Source organism: Dermacentor silvarum, chromosome 1 (genome assembly GCF_013339745.2).
Source record: "Dermacentor silvarum isolate Dsil-2018 chromosome 1, BIME_Dsil_1.4, whole genome shotgun sequence".
Lineage (NCBI taxonomy): Eukaryota > Metazoa > Arthropoda > Arachnida > Ixodida > Ixodidae > Dermacentor > Dermacentor silvarum.
In genome coordinates this window covers 168,524,386-168,544,904 of record NC_051154.1, presented here as the reverse complement: position 1 = coordinate 168,544,904, position 20,519 = coordinate 168,524,386, and the positions used below count along the sequence as shown (strand labels likewise).

Below are 20,519 nucleotides of genomic sequence, written 5' to 3'. Positions count from 1 at the left end.
TCAATGGTATATCTATTTATAGTAATTCGTTTGCATCTAAAAAATAAGAACACAAGTGCCGTAACCATGGAATAGTCTTCAAAGCAATGGCACACTTGCAGCTGAGAACGTGGACCGTCTGCTGTAGCTGCTGTGCATGTGCATTTGGCATATGCATGCATCTGTGTGTACGTGCATGTGAAACGAAAGGAGTGCAATAAAGAGCTTTTCCAGAAAAGGTGAGCTCTGTGCAATACCTCTTCGTCTGCATGAAACAATCGGATCACAATAGCAATAGCTGCACTTGGGGATATAAAGAAGACTATCTCGCATGAGCATTTGCTGTGGTCCATTTAAAAAAAGTCACAGGCCTGCGCGGAACACACAGCACAGTCACAGCGAAAGCTGGTTGAGTGGCGCAAGAGTAGCTCCAATTTCGGCACCATGCACAACAAGGTCTTCGCGGCAAAGTGTCTTCGCCTCGATTTTGACGAGAACGTTCTAACTGTCCGCCCGGCGTCGACGGCGAGCTGCAGCTTGTAATGCTCTCAGCACAGCAGTCTGCTGAGCTCGATGATGCCTGGTTGTAGCCACACACGTAGCTCTATGATTCGCTCCTTCAGCAGCGGTTCGTACCTTGCGAGGAGACGCCATAACGTGTACCGAAGAGGTACCCAGAATACGTGGCGCACATCTAACATCGGAATAGCATTGATTGCGCGACTCGTCTGAATCACATCGTGTCTGAATCGCAACTCGTCGCACGCGGTGGTTGCAGGCACGTTAACCAGATCGCGCCACCCTACTAGCGGAGGCTCGGGTCGTCTGCACCTGTGCACCAGCCTATAGGGCGCGTATAAAGGGAATTTTTCTTCTGCCTGATAGCAAGCGCTTGCGTGGCTCAGTGGTAAAGTATCCGACTCCAACACAGCGGGCCTGGGTTCGACCCGGTGGAGAGCGGGTACTTCTTTTCGCATTTCCGGCGATAGCGGTTACGGGGCGGCGGCGGCGGCATCATCGCGACCAGAAATGGCTATTGGAATGAGCCCATAACAGCTTACGCTGTAAAATGAATTTGGGGCTGCTGTGTCTTCTAGTGTGATGAAACAATGCCTAGTCCTTCTGCGCACCTGCACAGCATGGCTTGCCAACACTGTCTGTTTGTGTGATGCATGCATTTCCACAATAACAGTGTTAACATAACAGTGCTAAGTATGAGAACAAAAAGAACACACACAACAGAATGGTCCCTGATGTAAGTGTTTGTATTTGTTCTTTTTGTTCTCGTATTTAGCACTGTTATATGAACACTGTCAAGATGAACCAACTGGCCAAATCAAGGTATTGTTGCGTGCATTTCCCCACTGTAATGCTGGTGAAATAGCACTTCTTTGTGCGCTAGGCCTGTGCAAATGATCTACAGTGGCTAAACAAGGAATGTTCCTGTATTCAATGTTTTGACAAGGAGACTCATCCTTGTGAGGGCAAGAACTACTTTCCTTGGCAGCATTTACATACCCGTACATAAGTTGTCATGTACGTACTTATGTACACGTACATACACTGTACACATACATAAACAATGCTAAGGAAAGCGATTGCCGCCCTGACGAAGACAAGTCCCCTTGTTGAAACACTGAATACAGCGACATTCCTTCTTCAACCACTATTGATGGCTTCAAGCCTCCATCTTCCTATGAAATTCTGTCTTGTTTGGAGGTCTGTGCAAGAAGCACATCGCAGTGAATGTGCACTGCAGAAGGTGCGAGCACTGCACTTAAACTTCACCGTACAGCTACCATTGCCAAAGTAATGACAGAGAACACATAAGAAAAGGTGCAGGAACACATGCAGAGTGCATGTTTTCAAAAGTATACATTCACATTGACATAAGAAAAGCAAAGGCATTATTGGACTACTATGCCTTGCAGAAGAAAACACTCATCATTTGCTCTTGGTTTATAGAAGGAATTCTCCAGAAAGTTACTTTCTCCAAAGTGAAAAAATAAAAAATAAAAAAATTGCAGATCCCACGCACATGTTTGAATCTATGTGAAGCAAAGCTTTCATGAAGTGGCTCATTAAATGTTGTACAACTAAACGTGATGGTTACAACTGTGTTTATTTTCATCGTATGTGATGTGTAATCTTATATAATGTTTATGTTTATACACCACACAGGCCACACTTTAATTTCATGCAATGTTCATGTTTATGCACTACATTGTTCACAAGCTATACTGAAATGCAAGCACCAGTTCATGCAGATGCACTCGAGGAAATGTCAATGCCACAATGTGACAAAGGCAATGTCTGTCCTTGTGACATGATGTTTGGTGAGGGAACAATGGTGAAGAGAGGCGTATGCAGAGAGAAGTGTGACACATGTGTAAATACATTTAAAGCTTCTGAACCTCTACTGTGACACAAAAGTGGCACATACCCATCTGGGTGAATGGCCAAGAGTGGGCACATACCCAGTGGCCCAAAAATGATGTAGGCCAAATATAAGAAATCTAAGAAATTCAAAGGAGCCGTTCAATAATATGTACTACTCCATTAAGAGGTATGTGGGCTTCAGAGATACCTATGAGCCGACATTATATGTACAGGTTTTATTCGTGCTTTATTGTTTGATTGGCAGACCTCCGGTGGGTGCCACCCCACAAACACAACCCCCCACCTCCGTCAGTACACCACCGCGAGATGGTAGGTAAAGAAACCTTTGCTTTAAAAAATATGTATTCTCGGTATATTAGGTCACAGGAACAAAATGTTGGTTTCGCATTTCACGTTGAGTCTGCGTGAGAAAAATTACAAACATACGAGGTGCTATCCAAAAGTTCCAGGAATTCAGTCGTGAAAAAGAAAATGTTGACCATAACACCTAACCAGCACTGTCTCCTTTAAAGTAGTCCCCTTGAGCATGTACACACAGATCCCCGCTTTTCTGCCGCGATTTCATGCATTCGTGGAGCTATCCAGGCAACAGTGTGTTGAGGACCGCCTGCGATTCCGACTGGATCTCTTCAACAGTGTGAAAACGACGTCCTTTCAGCCTCAACTTCACCTTTCGGAATAATAAAAAGTCACAAGGGGCAGGTCAGGTGAATAGCGTGGGTGTGGAAGCACTGTGATTTGTTTGGAAGTCAGGAACTGACGAACAACGACTGAAGTGTTAGAGGGCGTGTAGTTGTGATGAGGAAGCCTGTTCCTCCACTCCCCCGGACGCTTGCGACGAATTCTCTCTCCTAAGCACCTCAAAACGTGACAGTAAAGCTCGCTATTCGCGGTTTGTCAAGGAGGTAAGAATTCCTTGTGGACAATTCCATGTAGGTAAAAAAGAAGAACAGTGAGCATGGAGTCATGGACATAACATTCCCACAATCTTGACGTGCGTTTTGCGGCCGCTGGGAATTTGGCAACTTCCATTGCGACGACAGCTGTTTGGTTTGAGGATCGTAGCCATAAACCCATGTCTCATCCCCGGTTATTACACTGGAGAGAAATGTGAGATTGTCTATGACTTGTTGCTTCAGTTCCGTACACACAGAATCACGGTGCAGCTTCTGTTCGTCACTGAGCAGTCATGGCACAAATTTTGCACAAATGCGCCTCATGCTCAAAACATCCAACAAAATTAACTCGACTGCGCTGTACAATTGTCCTACAATGTCGCAGACATCCTTTATAGTTAGCCTGTGATTTCCAAGGATAGCCTTACGAACTTTCGCTGCCGTTTCCGGCGTTGTGCTGGTTGACGGGCGTCCAGAACTTTCACCGTCGTCAACACCCATTCGACCCTCTTTGAAGCATTTATGCCATAAGAACATCCTACTTTGGCTCATGGCGTTGACTCCAAAAGTGTCCTCTAGCATACGATGAGTTTCTGCCGCAGTTTTGCCAAGTTTAAAACAAAACTTGATGCTAATTCTTCGCTTCTTGAAGTCTGCCATATTGGTTGCTAAGAAATGTGCCAAATCAGTGAAACATTGCGTTGCAAAACAACACTTCGCAACACACTATTTCTTCTTAGATGCAAGTCATTCAGCACCAATCTGCAAGGCATACTGCTAGCCACATCTAGCGGCGGAAATGTGTACCACACTCAGTTTGCCCGTGCTTTTCAAATTCCCGGAACTTTTGGGTAGCACCTCGTATATTAAGTTAGGAAGCAAATGCCCACGTACCTGTGGAATTATAGGTGGCTTCAATGTTCTGGTATGGAGGCCTTCCCAATTGAATCCATCGAACCACCTGAAAAGGAAAAAGAAACCAGCTATATGCCATTCAACACGTAATATAGGTCACACCAATGTCTACGTTACTTCATTCATCAGATTAATAAATTTTTATTACTGCATTTGCTTATATTTTTATGAAACAATGTGACACAGTGAACTATTATATTTGTATGCTAAGATTAAAGTGTTAGCACTTTAAAAGATGTGCACTATGACCAGGTGGCCAAAAGCAAGGCTGCTAAACTTACTTGTGTTTCATAATGTCCCTGATTCCTCCTTTACCATAGCCTAGCCTTTCATTTGGGTTGTCCCTGGAAAAGATCCACAGTTTTAGTTTTGCTGTTTCTTTGACTACATGTGTTGCAGTGAAACAAGATCATGCTTGCTGCAGGCGTGACTAAAATAGGAGGCCCAAAGGTTTCTACATGTGAGGACAATATGAAATGCACATTTGCCAAAATAAAATAATCAACAAAAGTCACGTGGTTTGCCGAAATAAAGCCTCCCAGTGCTCACCAAAACATTATTCATTAATGAAACATATGCAAGAACAAAAACAAATCAAGACATTACAGACTAAAGCAAAGGCTTTCATATAGGTAATTAGTTGGCGTAATTTTTTATTTACAGAAATAAAAGATTAAGACCAAGGAATGACAAAAAATGATGAATTTGAATAGACACAGAAATACTGACACATGACTAAAATTTAGAAGACATACAAAAGCATGCAGATACAGACAGAATGTTCATGTCAAAAAGATTTGCAAATTTTGCTGACAATTGCTCGATATGAAAATTATGTTCTATGTTTACACTTCTTTAGCTGCCTTTCACATGCACAAGATCTATTGCAAAAGGAGCTAAGGAATACCTAATACAGTGTCATTAGCTCTGTGTTCCTTATTCATATTAAAAAGACCTTGCACACTTTAATGTTTCATTTCAACTGCACACTTTACAAAATGGAACCCTCCTTTAAGTGCTTAAGGGATCTGGATGACCTCACCTCGTCACAAGCGACTGCCACTGTTTGGCTTCTGACGGGCTCACCTCATCATGGATATCTCACCACTTTCTGAATGGCTTGTGATGAAAAGAGGCCATCAAAGTGTTTTTTTTTTTTTTCCGAACATAAATGGCAGTAGCTGTTCTATCATCAGTGCTTTTACCAAGTAGGATTTTAATGCGATTAGCATTCTTTGGGAACTTTACCCACTTTCCGGTTTGTCCCTCTGTATCTACCTCTTTCGCCAGACAACATGGGCCACTAGGAAATAGACAACTTGCTGCTGGCTGTTGTCTGGCCTAGTAGACAACTTGGGTCACTGGGTATGTGCCGCTGGGTATGCACCTAAAGAGAGACAACCTTGGCACTGTGTATGTGATACTGGTATGCGCCCATTCATGGCCATTACCCAGAATGGATGTGCCAAGGTGACACAAGAGGTATGTAGCCTTATACATATCAAAACGATAGTGCCCAATCTGCAATACCCTCTGCGTCGAGCGCGGCCGCTTGATGGATGGTCATTGTAATCAAGTTGCAGCCAGGATATTATAATGATAGTGGGGGTTGCTATGGAGTATCAACTGGAGTGCAGTAATTACTAGACATACTGCGCCATGGTATCATTTGGCATTGCGGTTAGCAGCGACATTGCCACTCGTGTCTCTGCCAATCTGCCCACAAGGTTCTGTGATTAACAGATAACATGGGGATATGGCATGAAGATACAATAATCATCATAATAATCAGCATTACATATAAGACTATCACCAATTATACACCCATGATAAGAAAAATTACTCATTGCATCAATGTCGCCAATTATCCCCAAAGGATAGATGTGCCGATAATTTTTCACACTAGATGGCAGCTAGTAATCCCGTCGTGCTGTTGCATTGTCCGCTACCTGGAAAGGGACTGCAATGGCAAGAAAAGTTGCTAGGAAAACAGGGTGGTGTGGGTGAGAATGCTTTGTGCAGAGTGCAATCATACCACTGGTAGTCTGCAGAAGTTTGCACAGCCCCCACGAGTGGAAGAACACTCCAATCCAAACAATCTTTTCCAGAAAGTTCCAAGAAATGATGTAGGAGGTTCATAATAGTAAATTAACAATTATTATTTGTCGTACAAGATATCGTTATGCGCTTTAATTTTCAAACATGTTTTTGAAGTATTTCAGGTCATTATATAATGAGCCGAATACTGAATCCTCTCCTAAGCAGAACAAGTTTGCTTTTATCATTTAACTTATCCACCTAACAGGAGTGTACTTCAAATTCTTCCCTTGTTACATGTGCAAGCGTTCACTTTTGATAGCATGTCCCGCGCTGTCGAAGACTTAGCCCACCCAGAGCAAGGTGCATCTGTCAGGTAAGTCAGTGAGACTTGTCTGTTTGCACTGTAATTTTTCGTGCTACCCCAGTAAAAAAAAAAAAAAAAAAAAAAAAAAGGACTCCAATTAGCTTTTCCAATAGGAATCAACTGGAACTAATAGGAACCAACTGGAAAATCCTTACTTTCAACTGGTTACGATTGGGTCAGAGGAGAAACCAATTGGAGTGGCGAATTGGAATGAACTGAACTCAATTGGAACCGATTCGAAAATCCCTAGTCCCAACTGGTTACGATTGAGTCAAAGTGAAACCAATTGAGTCCAATTTGATTTGCCAATGGGCATCAAAAGGCCCATTTGGGACCAAATGGGAAATCTTTACCTACAATTGGTTACGATTAAGTTATATAGGATGCAACCAATTGAGTGCAATTGGACTTGCCAGTTTGAACCAGCTAGGCCCACCTTACATACCCAACTGAGTCTAATTGAACTTCCAATAGGAATAAACTAGACCGTAATCAACTAGGAAATCATACTTCCAGTTTATGAACCCGTTCAAAGAAACTGGAATGAGTTAAAACTGTATACTATGCATACAGTACTAAACCTGTTTCTGACAGCTGGAATCCTATTTAGGTTTGCTTTGTGTTGGTATTGCCCATTGCCAATATTTGTATTTGTATTGCCCATTGGTGTAATTGGTCATTCTAACCAATTGGTTTCAAACCAATTGGTAACAACTGGCTACAATTGGTCACTCCAACAAAAACCAATTGGTCATGTTGCAGTTGGTCCAATTATGTACTAATTTACGATTGGCAATTTCAATTGGAAATTTCCCAATTGGAGTCAACTGCTTTTTTTTACAGGGACTAATAGACTTTGAGGAATGACATACATGAACCGCTATACAGATATTATGCTCTGAGGTTATTTGTAGGCTTTTCAGCACGTGCACCCAACACCTGAATTACTGCGACCACTGCTCCTTCCTAGTGCATGCTTCCAAGTGCACATCCATTTTATAAGTGTTGTAGCACTGTGAAAGTTCCCTTAAGGAAGCTGTGCCAGTGTACACAGTGCCCTCTATTGGAGAACCAAGCAATATTTTAAGCACTTCAGTCTGTGGGGGATTTCGAGCCTTTGTTGTGAAATCAGATACTTTTTCACTTGGCCCTGTGTATTCAAGCAAATGGCTATCATTGCTCCATGTGACGCTGTTCAACCATGTATGAGTATGTAAGCATGCACGTCTGCATATGTGTACATGCATATTGAGTGCATGAACATACACACACACACATGCACACTCTCTGGACTTATAATGCACTGATTATTCTAACAAAATGGTGGTATGCACTTCCTTATACAACTCATCATCCTCATGGCTTACCATTTTATCAGAGCTTACTACTACTACTGCTACTACAACTGGTTGCTGCTGCTGCTATAAATGTTCACTTTATGAAAGAAAATAGCAGGAATGGTTAAGAAGGCATGCAAAACTACTAATATACTGGTTTGCATAATGATGCAAAACACAATGATTGTATTACATGTCTATTATGTTTTATGTCACAAATTGTACAGAAATGAAAGAGGAAAAATAGAAGTTCAAGCAACATTTGTAAACAAAAAAAAAAAAAAGAACTGCCACTTTGCAAATACTAAAACTTACCTCAATAGGAATATTAAAAGACTGTGCACTTTTATTGCATCATTTATAATTTCATGGTGGAAACAAAATTTGCATGAAGGTGAACAAAGACACTCAATGACGTCTTAAATCTGCATCCCGTTCTACTCTGGCAGCTCCGGCGTTCTACTCCAGCGTTTTCACAGCGAGTTTCTGCGATAATCGAGTGAGATGTGTTCATGTTTGCTTATGCGCGCGTAACACCATGCTTTTTAATTTAGTGAGTGAACACAGGTTTACAAGTTTATACGGCCAATAAAACTACTATCCTTGATTCTTATAGGTGTCTACTAATTTGCTATCGCAATCAATGCATCGCCTGTCAGGAGATATAGCGACTTTTTATTTCAAATCAACCATTAGCCGTTCGTGATAGGTCAAAATGGCTCACGCATCGCCCATATGGGCATAAAAACAAATTGGAATAGTTTTATGTTATACCTGCCTTGGGGACACAGATGCCCGCCCGCTTCACCCGCTGCAGCGTGTGCCTCCGAAATATCTAGTTCGCTCGCAGCGCTCTCAGCCTACTTTTTGTTGTTTCGCACCTAAGCTAGCAAGTGCTGCGCCGCTCGGCCCACTCAACCGTATTCTAGTACGCTCTAAACACAACCGCCCTACCCTTTAGACAGCAGCAACAACAGCCGGCAGAGGCCGCGCACGCGCCGGCCGGAAGTTCTGAAAAGTGCATTGTTATAAGCGCAAAAATTATGAGAAACTCTGCAGGAGGTGCCGTCATGCGGTGTGCGTAATGTGAATGCCTGCATTCCTTTTTGGAGAACGAATCCGCTCGCTGTTCGCGGCCACTGCCGAAGCTGTTCTGGTGCAGCATGGTGCAATTTCGGTCAATTTTCTGTCTTTGGTGCAGTATGGCACAAAAATTTGCGTCTGTATCAAAAATGTGCAATTGGCGCAGGAGTCCCACCCCTGAGTGTGCATACTTAATTTATTTTTCTCGGGTCTCCCAACTGCACCCTCGCCTTATAATCGTGACCACCTTATAATAAAATAAATACGATATTACTACTGAAAATTGCGGAATATATGTGTCTATTCAAATAGAAGAGATAACAATGCCTATAGGAGTCTACAAGGATAAAGATCAATGCAAGCACTAGAGACTGTTCTGAATGACTATGCTGTTGGAGAGCCGCAGTTGTTGTGCAAAGGTGCCAGCTCCTGAGCGAATACGTGGGACAGGTAACTTCTACTCAATGATTTTCAATCATTCGATAAGATTGTCTAGCTTTTAGGCAGTCTATGAATTTGTTGTCTGGATTTATGCAGAACAATTTATTACTATTTCGCCAGTTTCACCATGTTTGCATTCCTTTAAAACAATATGTTGTGCCGAATTATATATTCCTTCAACGAACACACATTAGCACATGCATCTAGTGACATGTTGTTTCTTTGTATCATTACTGTCATTGTCATAGTGCACCAGATACAATCACTTTTCAGTTGTTTCTCATTTACAGTTAAGCTTCTCAGTACACCAGACATACAACTGTCAATGGGATTACACATATCAAATAATGTAAATAAGCATCTCTTTTACCAAAAGGACAGCATGCAACTTGTAAATTTCACTCTTTGCAAAACTAATAAAATATTTTATATTTGATCCGATATTCAAATCTAAATTTTCTTGAATATTCTTATTCGATTTGATTATAGGGAATTTCTTTATTCAAACAATCCTACTTTCTATAGATTCTGTTCTGTTGTATTATGCTCGAATGTTTTTCTGCACTTCATGCAAAAATCCTGTATGGGATTGGCAGTATATTTAAACAAACAAATGAACAAACAAACAAACAAATGATAAATAAAAATCACTGTTTCTGGGTGGCCCATAACTGCACTGACTGGTACATCGTGTTGTGATAAGGAGTAATGGTAGCATTAAGTTGCTTCTAACATTTATAATGTGGGGGCATTCATTAAAATGAGTATGCCTTTGCAGATACTTAAGAAAGCCAGCAAATAAAGAACGAATGAGGGCTCAAATACATTAAATTGCCATTCTCACAGACCATGCAAAGTGAGTGGAGGAGCATACTAGTGCTGGGAAAGATAGACCCACCCAAAGTTCTTTATTGTAAATGGGACTGGCTCTCTTAATTGGTTCAGTCTCTATGCAAAGTTAAGCTTAATTTACTGATCCAAGCAGTGAGTATAGTGAGCGCTAACACTCTAACTGACCTTACCTGCACAACTTCTTAATAAGCGCTGTTGCATTGCGTGTGATGCACCTTGGGAAGTCTATAGCATCAATCCCTTTCAAGATGATGTTGTAGGTCTTCATGAAATCAGGGTCCGTAAATGGAGGTCTGCATCACAAGAACACAAGTGTATTTTTGTTAGCTTTAGCCTCATAAACAATTTTCATGAGTCCATGGTGTTTGTTGTCCTTGCAAGCAAGTGCAAGATTTGTGAATGCAATACCTCCAATTAGCAGCCAGCCCCACAAAAATGCTTTCACTCTCGCAGCAAGTTCACACACTTATTACATGATTGAACAAATTTTAAATCGTGAAAGAGCAGCCACAGTTTAGAAATGAAGAATGGAAAGCAACTTGAAAATTGGACAGTGAATGCTTGTGCACACATGCAGGTAACGTGACTCAATAATCAAAGTTATTGCTGCCTTTGTTGTTTAGCAGCAAGATTTGCATGGGGACTCTTTTATTGCTTTTACTCTGGAAGCTAAACAGTCAAACAAAAAACTGTACGAGGATAACAATGTTGCAGCAGAGAGGTTTCTGAACTCGCTAAATTGTGTTATGTAGTATATAATGCAACACCTCACTGGAGAAACAGGCACCCTGTAAATATAGTACACTTGAGTGTTACACATTTGAAAATGGCACGGATGGCAGGTATGCCATTCCTTCTGTCACATACCCTCCTGCTCTCTTATTCAACTGATGCAAACTCAAAGTGATATTACTAAAGTGATCAATCAAGAATACAGCCCATGAATTACTGATTAAAACCTGAAAAATTCAACAAATCAATTCACTGGGACATACAGCACCGACCACTAGCAGAGCGTTAATCACGACCACAAAGCACTATCAAGTGTATACAGGACATCTATTTGGTGCACAAAAACATCTTGTTTATACTTTGAGCATATACTACTACCGTAAAATTCCGAGCAAGCGCCCCCCCTCAAGCAAGTCGAAATTACGGGTAAAGTTAGCGGGGGCGCTATCCCGGAACGGCACCAAAATTTAAGATGGCAACGACAAAATTTGCCTGCCAAAAAAAAAGAAGCACAGTGAAATGGCATTAAAATTTTATTGAACATGAGCTTTATTAAGCCAAAGATTTGTTAGTGGTTTTTATCACTCTCAAAACCATCGAAAGAACTACAGAAAAAGCGCATCAATGCTGCACCGACACGTCGCCGCGACCGGCGAAATGAACATTGGTTATGCAGCTTCTATTCCAGGCAAAATTATGTCCGCTAGAGTAAAGTGATGCGTAATCTTCACTTTATTAAAAACCATGTCCATGGTGAATCGTTTAGCACTAATGAGAGTTCCGATACAAGTCAAGCTCAGCTGCAGTGCATGGCTACCGACGGCGGACAGCGAACCGCGGCTCGGCCATGCTCTCATCGCAGGTGGTGGCACCGCAAATATCAGCATGTTTTCTTCATCGTGTGAAATTATTGCGAGGAGAGGGTAAAGCGGCAACGACGGTAACAAAACATTGCTGCTTGAGAGCGTCGGCGGTTCGTTCTGAAGCGCCGTCTGCTACAGATTCGAAGTGAACTGGAAAAGGCCTAGTGACGTACGATATCGGTGGCGAGTGATTAGCAGCGGTGAAACTGCCGGCGACGCCAGAGCATAGCCGCGACCACTCCTCTGTCGCCGAGTGGTCACGCCGCTGTGCCGCAGGGAAATTTTCTGTGCCATGTGAGAGGCAGATCACGATGTCGGCCGGCGGTCCATGAACTACAGACCACGCCAGCTGCAGTTCGCCCCGATGCACACGTGTGCCCACTGGGGCGCCAGGGTGCGACCCTGATTCGATGAAATGGCTCATCGGGGCACCCCAATGCACACCGGTGCGATTTGCCGAATTTGCCATGATTTTCGTGGACTGGATGTGGCAGGCCCATGCGGAGAGAGGGGGGGGGGATCGCTTTCCCGGAACGGCTCGGAAATTTGAATTTAGCAGTGAAGTTGGGGGGGGAGCTCGTAAAATTCTGGGCTCATGCTCGGAATTTTACGGTAAGATTTTGCTAGGTGAGCAGTAACTGCCATCTCTTTGTCTTGCACAACTGGTGGTTATTCCATGTCAGATCCTGGGCATTGCTCCAGTTGACTTTGACAAAAGCGTCTGCATGCCAAAAAGTTTATGCACAAAACAAAGATTAAAAAAGAAATGATGCTTCAGTGCTGGTGCAACTTGCAGATCACATTCCAACTGCAATTGGTGCTTTCGTTCTCAAGAAGTGCAATAATGTAAATAATGTTTTGAGACATTTTGTTTTACATAACCAATGATTCAAAGCACATGCTTCCTTTTTGCAATAATTATCAGTGAAAGCACATACCAAAAGTAAACATGAAAAATTTCCTACCAAAAACATATTTCCATAATTATTAACAAGGCAATTTACCAAATTTCTTTATAAATGTATTCTAGGTAAGCTGAGACAGCCACACTATGAATTTACGATATGGAGACAGTGCTTTTAAGCACAGGGCCCTTGGCCTAGTTGCTCCCGTGACGTAAACCTCAACAAGTGTGCTAATTTGGGTTAGTTGGCATCGACATAATGAACAAACGATGCAGACAACAGGACTACAAGATGACAACAACATGGGCACTATCAATAAGTTGATAGTCAGCACCCGCGTCGCCATTTTCTCATAGTCCTGTTGTTTGCACCATTTGTTCAGTACCTTAACAAGAATTATTGATGTTATGAGCTGGAGCACGAAGCCAGAGAGAGGAGGACAGCCAACTCACGCGCCAGTAAGCAGCTCAAACATGAGCACTCCCAGGGACCAGTAGTCTGCCGAGATGTCATGCCCTCGGTTCAAGATCACCTCAGGAGCAACGTACTCAGGTGTGCCACAGAAAGTCCACGTCTTACGCCCATTCACCAACTTCTTGGCAAAGCCAAAGTCCACCTGCATACATACACATTAGCCAGTTAAACATGTTGTGGTGCCAATCCTGCGGCATGAGAATGCTATTTGCATGGCTCCTTTTGCTGCTCTCAGTCCTCAGCAAAGATGGCTGCACTATAATAAAGCTGCCTGTAATCACTGATTGGAAAACCGGCATGCAAAGTAAATTACAGATATAGCCTAAAAAAAGAAACTAAAGTACAAACGTCAGATTTCTTAAGAAAACACTCTGCACTTAACCATACAGAACCATATTGCTTGGAAGTGTCAAGTAAAGTGTTTTTATTAAACTGTTTAAAAGTAATGATGATCATCCAAGAATTCTAGAGAAACTACTTATAAATGAAAGTCCCCAGCATAAACTGACACGATGGAAGCATTGTAATTGACAGAGACAGAATGGAATACACTAATAAGCGCATACCAGTTTGATGTATCCTTGGACATCAAGCAGCATGTTCTCTGGCTTGAGATCACGGTAAATAATGTTCCTGGCATGCAGGTAGTCAAAGGCCTCCACAACACAAGCTGTGTAGAACCTTGTAGTGTTGTCATCAAAGTTGCCACTGCAGTAACGACAGTACTCGAGTCAGCTGACAAACACTGATGACAGCACAAGGCATACGTGGCACTATAAACACAACTTCTGAACATTCCTAATTTACACTGCAAAGGAAAGGCTGGGCCTTGCAATTCTTTTCGTGTTTGTGTGGCAAAGATAAATGTTTTCTTTGAAAAGAAACGTGCAAATAAACAGCATAATTCTTTAATTCACACCCAAGCAACCACGGATATCCGTGGGACGTCCGCCACAAGTCCGAACGTCCATCCTTCTAAATATCCATCACGGACATTCATAGAACGTACAAGAAATGTCCATATCCCGTTCGGATGTCCAGAGAACATTCCATCAGGATGTCCGAGGGATATCCGGTATTGAACGTTCCTTGGCTGTACATAAATGGGCATGCTAGGACTTAAGTTAGGACATATGGATCAATGTCCTAATACAAAAAGAATATAGTTGGAAATTATAAAGGTTCGTAATTCATTTCACATTTTCATGTTTCTGCACTCATAATATGAGTTATTTTTGCAAAGCAAAACGAGTAGCTGACACATCCTTGGAATTTAATACGACAGTTATGCACAGATTTTAATATTTGGGCAAACCACTGCAACATAAAGCATGACAGATCTCAAAGGCTATGCTTTCACTGGCTGCACGAACAATACACCATGAACGCCACATACTGGTAGGCAATCTCTAAGGCTATGCTTTTGATATAATGTTGCTATTTGAATTCAGTGGAAGCGATTTCAGAGCCGGAATCACGTCATAGACGTTTGGATTTTAGACGCCACTTATTCCCAAAACAAGTAGTTATTTCACTGCTTAATTTTGATCTGCTTGAAAGCCTTGGCAACGCATGCTGTTCGATGGCAGAGGATCGTCAACGACAGTTCGACGATCAACTCCAAGTTGCAGCTATCATCCAATCATTTTAATGGCGGCGAAGTGCCGGTGCAGTGTCGGTTCGTTTGCCATCTTCACAGCCTGCCTGAAGTCATCTGCTCAGCTATTGAGGAATGACAGCTACATCTATTTCTATTTGAGCCATTGGAGTATATGTACGTGTTTTGTTCCAGGTGCCATCAAGCCCTAAAGTGAGGGGAAAGCCATACACGCGAAAGACTTTGGATCTCTCGCCGGCTAGCTGGCAGTCAATAGCCGGAAAAATTGCAAATCCAGAATGGTGCAGCGGTGCATGTACAGACGTGATCAGCCTTGTCTAGAACGCGGGAACGGTGGCTTCCGGGGCTCTCCGGAGCCAGCCAGCGACATATAACGCTAGCTGCTGGGTCCGACGTCTACGGTAGGTGCTGGCCCTGCTGAGCATGTTTGGGCCCAGCAACTACCGTGAGACGTCACTGGCTGGCTCCGGAGAGCCCCGGAAGCTGCCGTTCCCGCGTTCTAGACAAGGCTGATCACGTCTGTACGTCGCATACATGCGTTAATATGTGTTGTCGTCCTATCCGTGCGAATTTTTGTGTGCCTTCCGATGTTTGCCGTCGTACAGACTACAGAGGCAGCATCAGAATTTAATGCGGATTGTAGGATGACGCGAACCCCGACCTCAGGTTCGGCAGCAATATGCTGTAGCCACTCACTAGTGCAGCGGGTATTAAAGATCCTTATAGCATTAAATTAAATGTATTTATGTTTAAAAAGGTCAAAATCATTTACTATTCTGCTGTCGCTAAGTGCGAGTACTGGCTATACTGTTATAAAGATCCATTTATGGTGGACATTTCCGCATCTAATTATGGGTATGTGTAATGGCCCTCCCGATATATCGTTCTTATAGCCAAAGCACGAAAAGTTCGCAGTTCCAAGAGTCATGCACGTAATGTTTTTCTTTCCAAGCTGCTGAGTGAAAAAAAAAAAAAAAATGCTCCTTGTATGCATAATAATAATTTTTAATTATTGGTTCTATGGAAACAACCATCGAGCACTATTGATGTTCATCGCCGAAACCGGCCTACATTTCTCTATTTAATAGTTTATGCCGTTGGGCGAACTTTCGAAAAAAAAAAAAGAATTATTGGTAAACAATACATAAATACCTCGAACTAGCAGGGCTTTCTGTGTTGAAACTTCCCATCCCAATTTGAGTTTGCAGGTGCGCCACATTTTATGTTTTTCATATCTTTGAAAATGCGTTCTATTTCTGATATCTTATAGATAACTGTGTTTGAATGATATCTTACATTATTCTGTGTAGACTTGTATATGTCTGTATTACGTAATCCTGTTTCTTCAGCACAAAACGAGACAAAGGACGACAAAGAAGGTGGGACGAAGACAGTGTTTGTCTTCGTCCCACCTTTTCCTGCCGTCCCTTGTCTAGCCCATTCTCATACCTTACTGAATTAAGTAAGCCTTGATGCTTCCAGTTCCACTACGCATTGTGCTGTCTTTTTGTGTTTATTCTTGCTTGTGAGTTTTTTATTTATTATTGCGATAGCAATTATATGTTCTAAAGCATGTACCTATAATGAATCCTCCTAGGGTTTGACAGTACAAAAAAGTAAAATAAGTATGATAATCACATGAGACTTGATTTAGTTGTCTTTCCCACATTCGTTAGACTGTTTAACATGTTGAAAGGAGTTTTCTATTTTTGTTTTTTATGTCTTCGTATTGTTCTAACTTCAGTCATGATATCTAGGTCTGCAAATTTCCTTTATATCAGCATGTATATTTATGCTGTGAACAGTATTCATGTGTGCTTTGTGGGCTTTTTAACATAAGGTGGCAGTACATGATTTGTATTTTGAAGCTGGTGTGGGCACATTTTTTGGTTTATTTGCAGCATAGCGGCAACAGTGGAATGCATTGAAGTACTTGACCGGATGTTATAAATACTGCTTGGATGCTTGAATGCATTCCACTATCGCTGCTTCAAGGTGTGTGTGTGGGTGTGTGTGTGTGCATGCACACACACACACGCACGTACACACACATAGATATATACACGACACACATATATCGTCCGAAATACGTCTGCCGCAGGATCCCATTTCGGATGTCCGATGGATGTACAAATTTGTTTTTTTTTGGATATCCATCGGACGTACGATGGATGTCTGTTGGAGATTTTCGGACGTCCATCGGAGGTCCGTTTATATCGGAAAGGGATATCCATGGGACGTCCGACGGATATCCGTGGTTGCTTGGGCAGGTTCAGGCACAAAATTGCAACATCAACACAAGAAAAATAAAGTGAAAAGGCCACATTACATCAATGAAAACCAGCATCTCCAGTCAACAAACAAAATAAAAATGTAATTATAATTAATTAAAAAGGAGTTGGTGCCTCCATGAGTGCACAGCCCCAGCCTGCAAACACAGGGTTTACTGGAGATGAACCAGCAAGTCACAATGGTGCCAGAAACAGATTGGCTATGACCACCCCTCTGCAGGCCCCTACTATACAATGCCTGAGGGGCCTATGCTTGATTTCGAGTGAAAATGGGGTTGGTATGTCAACACCTGTACTAGACGTTGACACTATTTTCTAGCCTCATGAGCACCATTTGCAGTGAAAGTAGTGTCTGTTGCTGTCTAAAAATATTCTATTCTTTTAGCTTAACTTGGTTTTTGTGTTTATAGTTCCTACAATGCAAGTAAAAATTACTGGGTCTGTGAACCTTTGTTTATTTATGGAGAGTTAAGTTCTGTATGCAGCGATTTTTGTATGTGTAACATTACCACTGAGTCACTCTGACGGCAAGTGATGTTTGTTAAACAGTGCTGAATTTCCACCTACATAAACCAGCTTGTAAAGTTCCAACACTGAGTGCTTCAATGAGAATGTTTGCGCAACATGGGTAACATTATTTGAACAGAATGTTGGAATGCTTTCCAATTGCGCTTTAAACAATTATGTGGCATTATTGAGAGAAGAACCTGCAAAAAAAATTTTGCATGCCTGTCTGTTCCACCTATAAGAATGACATAACTCAACTTTAAGTGGCAGCAAGAAATGCAAAATGCATTCAGGAAATTGCATTCTTTTTTTATTACACATCTGGATACAAACTTTCTTGCAGATTCGAAATATATATTACATGGGGATTGTAAATTCACAACTTGTGTCTTGAAATACACAAATTTAGGCAATGGCAGAAGGTTCTGTCCATTTATCTTCATTCATTGCCGCACTGTATCAGAACTACCGTCGTAGTTGGTGACATTAGAGTCACTGGATGGGTCTATATTACAGAAAGTATTGCCATCACTGTCAATGCTTTCATGCAGAGGCAAATATTCTTCGGAGCTTGATGACTCAGCCCAATAAAAGCCGTGCTTTTACGACAGGTGCAGCAACACGTGAGTGCTGGCTACCGTTTTCAAAATCTCTACTGGACGAACCTAGATGAACGGAGTCTGTAGGCTCCCTAGCGGGCAAAGAGGGAACTCGACAGAATGCCAAAATGGATTAGACCAGCCCAGCTCATGGCACTTAGAAAGAGCACCCAGACACATGGACAAGACAGACTCGTCCTTGACACTAATTGCAAAAAACAAAACTGAAACCAAGTAAGACTCGTCCGCAGATTTTGAAGGGTTAAGAATATGTTGCTAAAGCTAACACACTGCAAGTATTTAAAGGGAAAATGAGACATCCACCCAAATGTAGCAACTGCTACAAAGGAAACCCATACGGGTTCCTCGAAAGAAAAGCCTCGCAGTTGAATAAACATTCGTGCTGGTCCGAGACTCGAACCTGGGACCATCGCCTTTTCGGGGCAGCCACTCTACCATCTGAGCTAACCAGGCGGCTAGCAGATGGCAGGGTGAAGTCGAATTTGTCAACAACTCGAAGCAAAGGCAAGTGTTTGATATAATAGTTCAGCAGAAACCAGCTAGGTGGAGAGAAGTAATTAAAGGGAAAATGAGTCATCCACCCAAATGTAGCAATTGATACAAAGGAAACCCATACGGGTTCCTCGAAAGAAAAGCCTCGCAGTTGAAGAAAAATTCGTCCTGGTCCCTTTAATTACTTCTCTCCACCTAGCGGGTTTCCGCTGAAATATTACATCAAACACTGCAAGTATGTAGTACGCTCGCACTCCAAGGAAGACTTAGTCTCAAAGCAGCTTTCCAGCTTTCTTAAATTGGAACCCCATCACAGGATCATTACAATAGAGGTAACCTAATCTTAAACTGCAAAAAAACCTTACACTTTGTGCATACAAAAAAAAAAAAGGAAAAGTGAGAGCAACCTCGCTTTGCACTTTGCATTTATTGGCACTTTGCATGTGCCAACAAATGCAAACTTTGGCTACTCTGCTGGTGCAAGAAACCACACCACTGACCGGTCTCGAAGGATGGTCCACAGCTCTCCACCTAGACATGGCTCAAGCAGCATGTACAGGTACTTTCTGTCCTTGAATGTCTTGTACAACCTGCAGTACAGAAGAGATAATCGGCTTTATGATAAAGGGCCTTTTCAGAGCAAGCTTCAAACACAAAACTTACATTGATTTTCAATGCTTATTTTTTAACTTCTTACCTAAATAAATATTAGCCACATACAGTGATATGTCGCATTTTAGCTTGGTGTTTTGTATGGAAAAAAAACAGAAGCAACATCAGACAAATGCCTTCTGAAGTTTCCTTGTGGAAAACATAAAAAAAGGAAAGAACCTAACAACATAACTAAAAATAAAAATTTGAGATTTTACTGACAAGAAGTAAACAAAATCTGAAATGTGCAAAATATGTGCTTTGCCCGAAATTTTCAACTTAGCTAACTTTAATTATAATTATTTATTTGTTTGTTTATTTAATACATACTGCAGAGACAAAGTCCATGCAGGGTGGATAAATTACAATATTAGGTCACAAGAAGTAAAAGAATGTCACTACAACAAAATGCTGCAACAATACAGCAATAATGCTGATACAGAAAGTAAACAATGGTGATGAAACTTTTATAAAGGCAGGTCATTCCAATCATTAATGGTGCGTGGAAAGAAAGAGTACTTAAATAAGTTGGTTCAGGCAAAATAGGGGGTTAGAGCATTTTGGTGATGTTGGCGAGTAGGTCTCGTTACTAGTGGACTTACATACAATTCCAGAAAAATTATTCCCGATGATGTTGGGAGTGATGCTAAATGAGGTGATGCTCATGCAATGTGCGCAAGGGCTTGCCTCAGAAAGCTGAGGAAGAGAACATAATTAATTTTGTAAAAACATTCGTTTTGACACCTAGTAGCATAACTTCTAGTTACTTTTCTTGTACAATTTTTTAGGATTTTGAAGCAATGTCCATAAGGGCAGGGAACGCCTGCAAACCTTCTCATACTTGACCAATCATTCTTGATCAGCTTCTCACTGAAACCAATCTGGGCCTGCCAGGCACCTTTAGCTAGTGCAACAGCTGCCAGATGCTGTGTTGGCACGGCCAACAAAAATTAGGCCTGTTTGCACAAGCTATGTTGAAGCAATCGGCAAGCTGCTGCAGAGGGTTGGGGTGAAGTCAACACAGGCTCTTTACTGGGTGAAAACTCCACACAACAGGAA

General features: G+C 41.9%; 1 protein-coding gene across 3 annotated transcripts in view; it reads right to left on the bottom strand.

The window, feature by feature from the left end:
* Nucleotides 1-20,519, bottom strand: part of LOC119436380 (cGMP-dependent protein kinase 1) — a 184,868-nt gene that overhangs the window by 4,564 nt on the left and 159,785 nt on the right. For all 3 annotated transcript variants that reach the window (XM_049657307.1, XM_037703208.2, XM_037703206.2), the window contains exons 12-17: nt 19,310-19,399; nt 13,848-13,989; nt 13,260-13,423; nt 10,478-10,600; nt 4,472-4,534; nt 4,170-4,236 (exon numbers count right to left, since the gene is read on the bottom strand). In XM_049657307.1, coding sequence (XP_049513264.1) covers nt 4,170-4,236; nt 4,472-4,534; nt 10,478-10,600; nt 13,260-13,423; nt 13,848-13,989; nt 19,310-19,399 — 649 coding nt within the window. The remainder of the gene's footprint in view (nt 1-4,169; nt 4,237-4,471; nt 4,535-10,477; nt 10,601-13,259; nt 13,424-13,847; nt 13,990-19,309; nt 19,400-20,519) is intronic.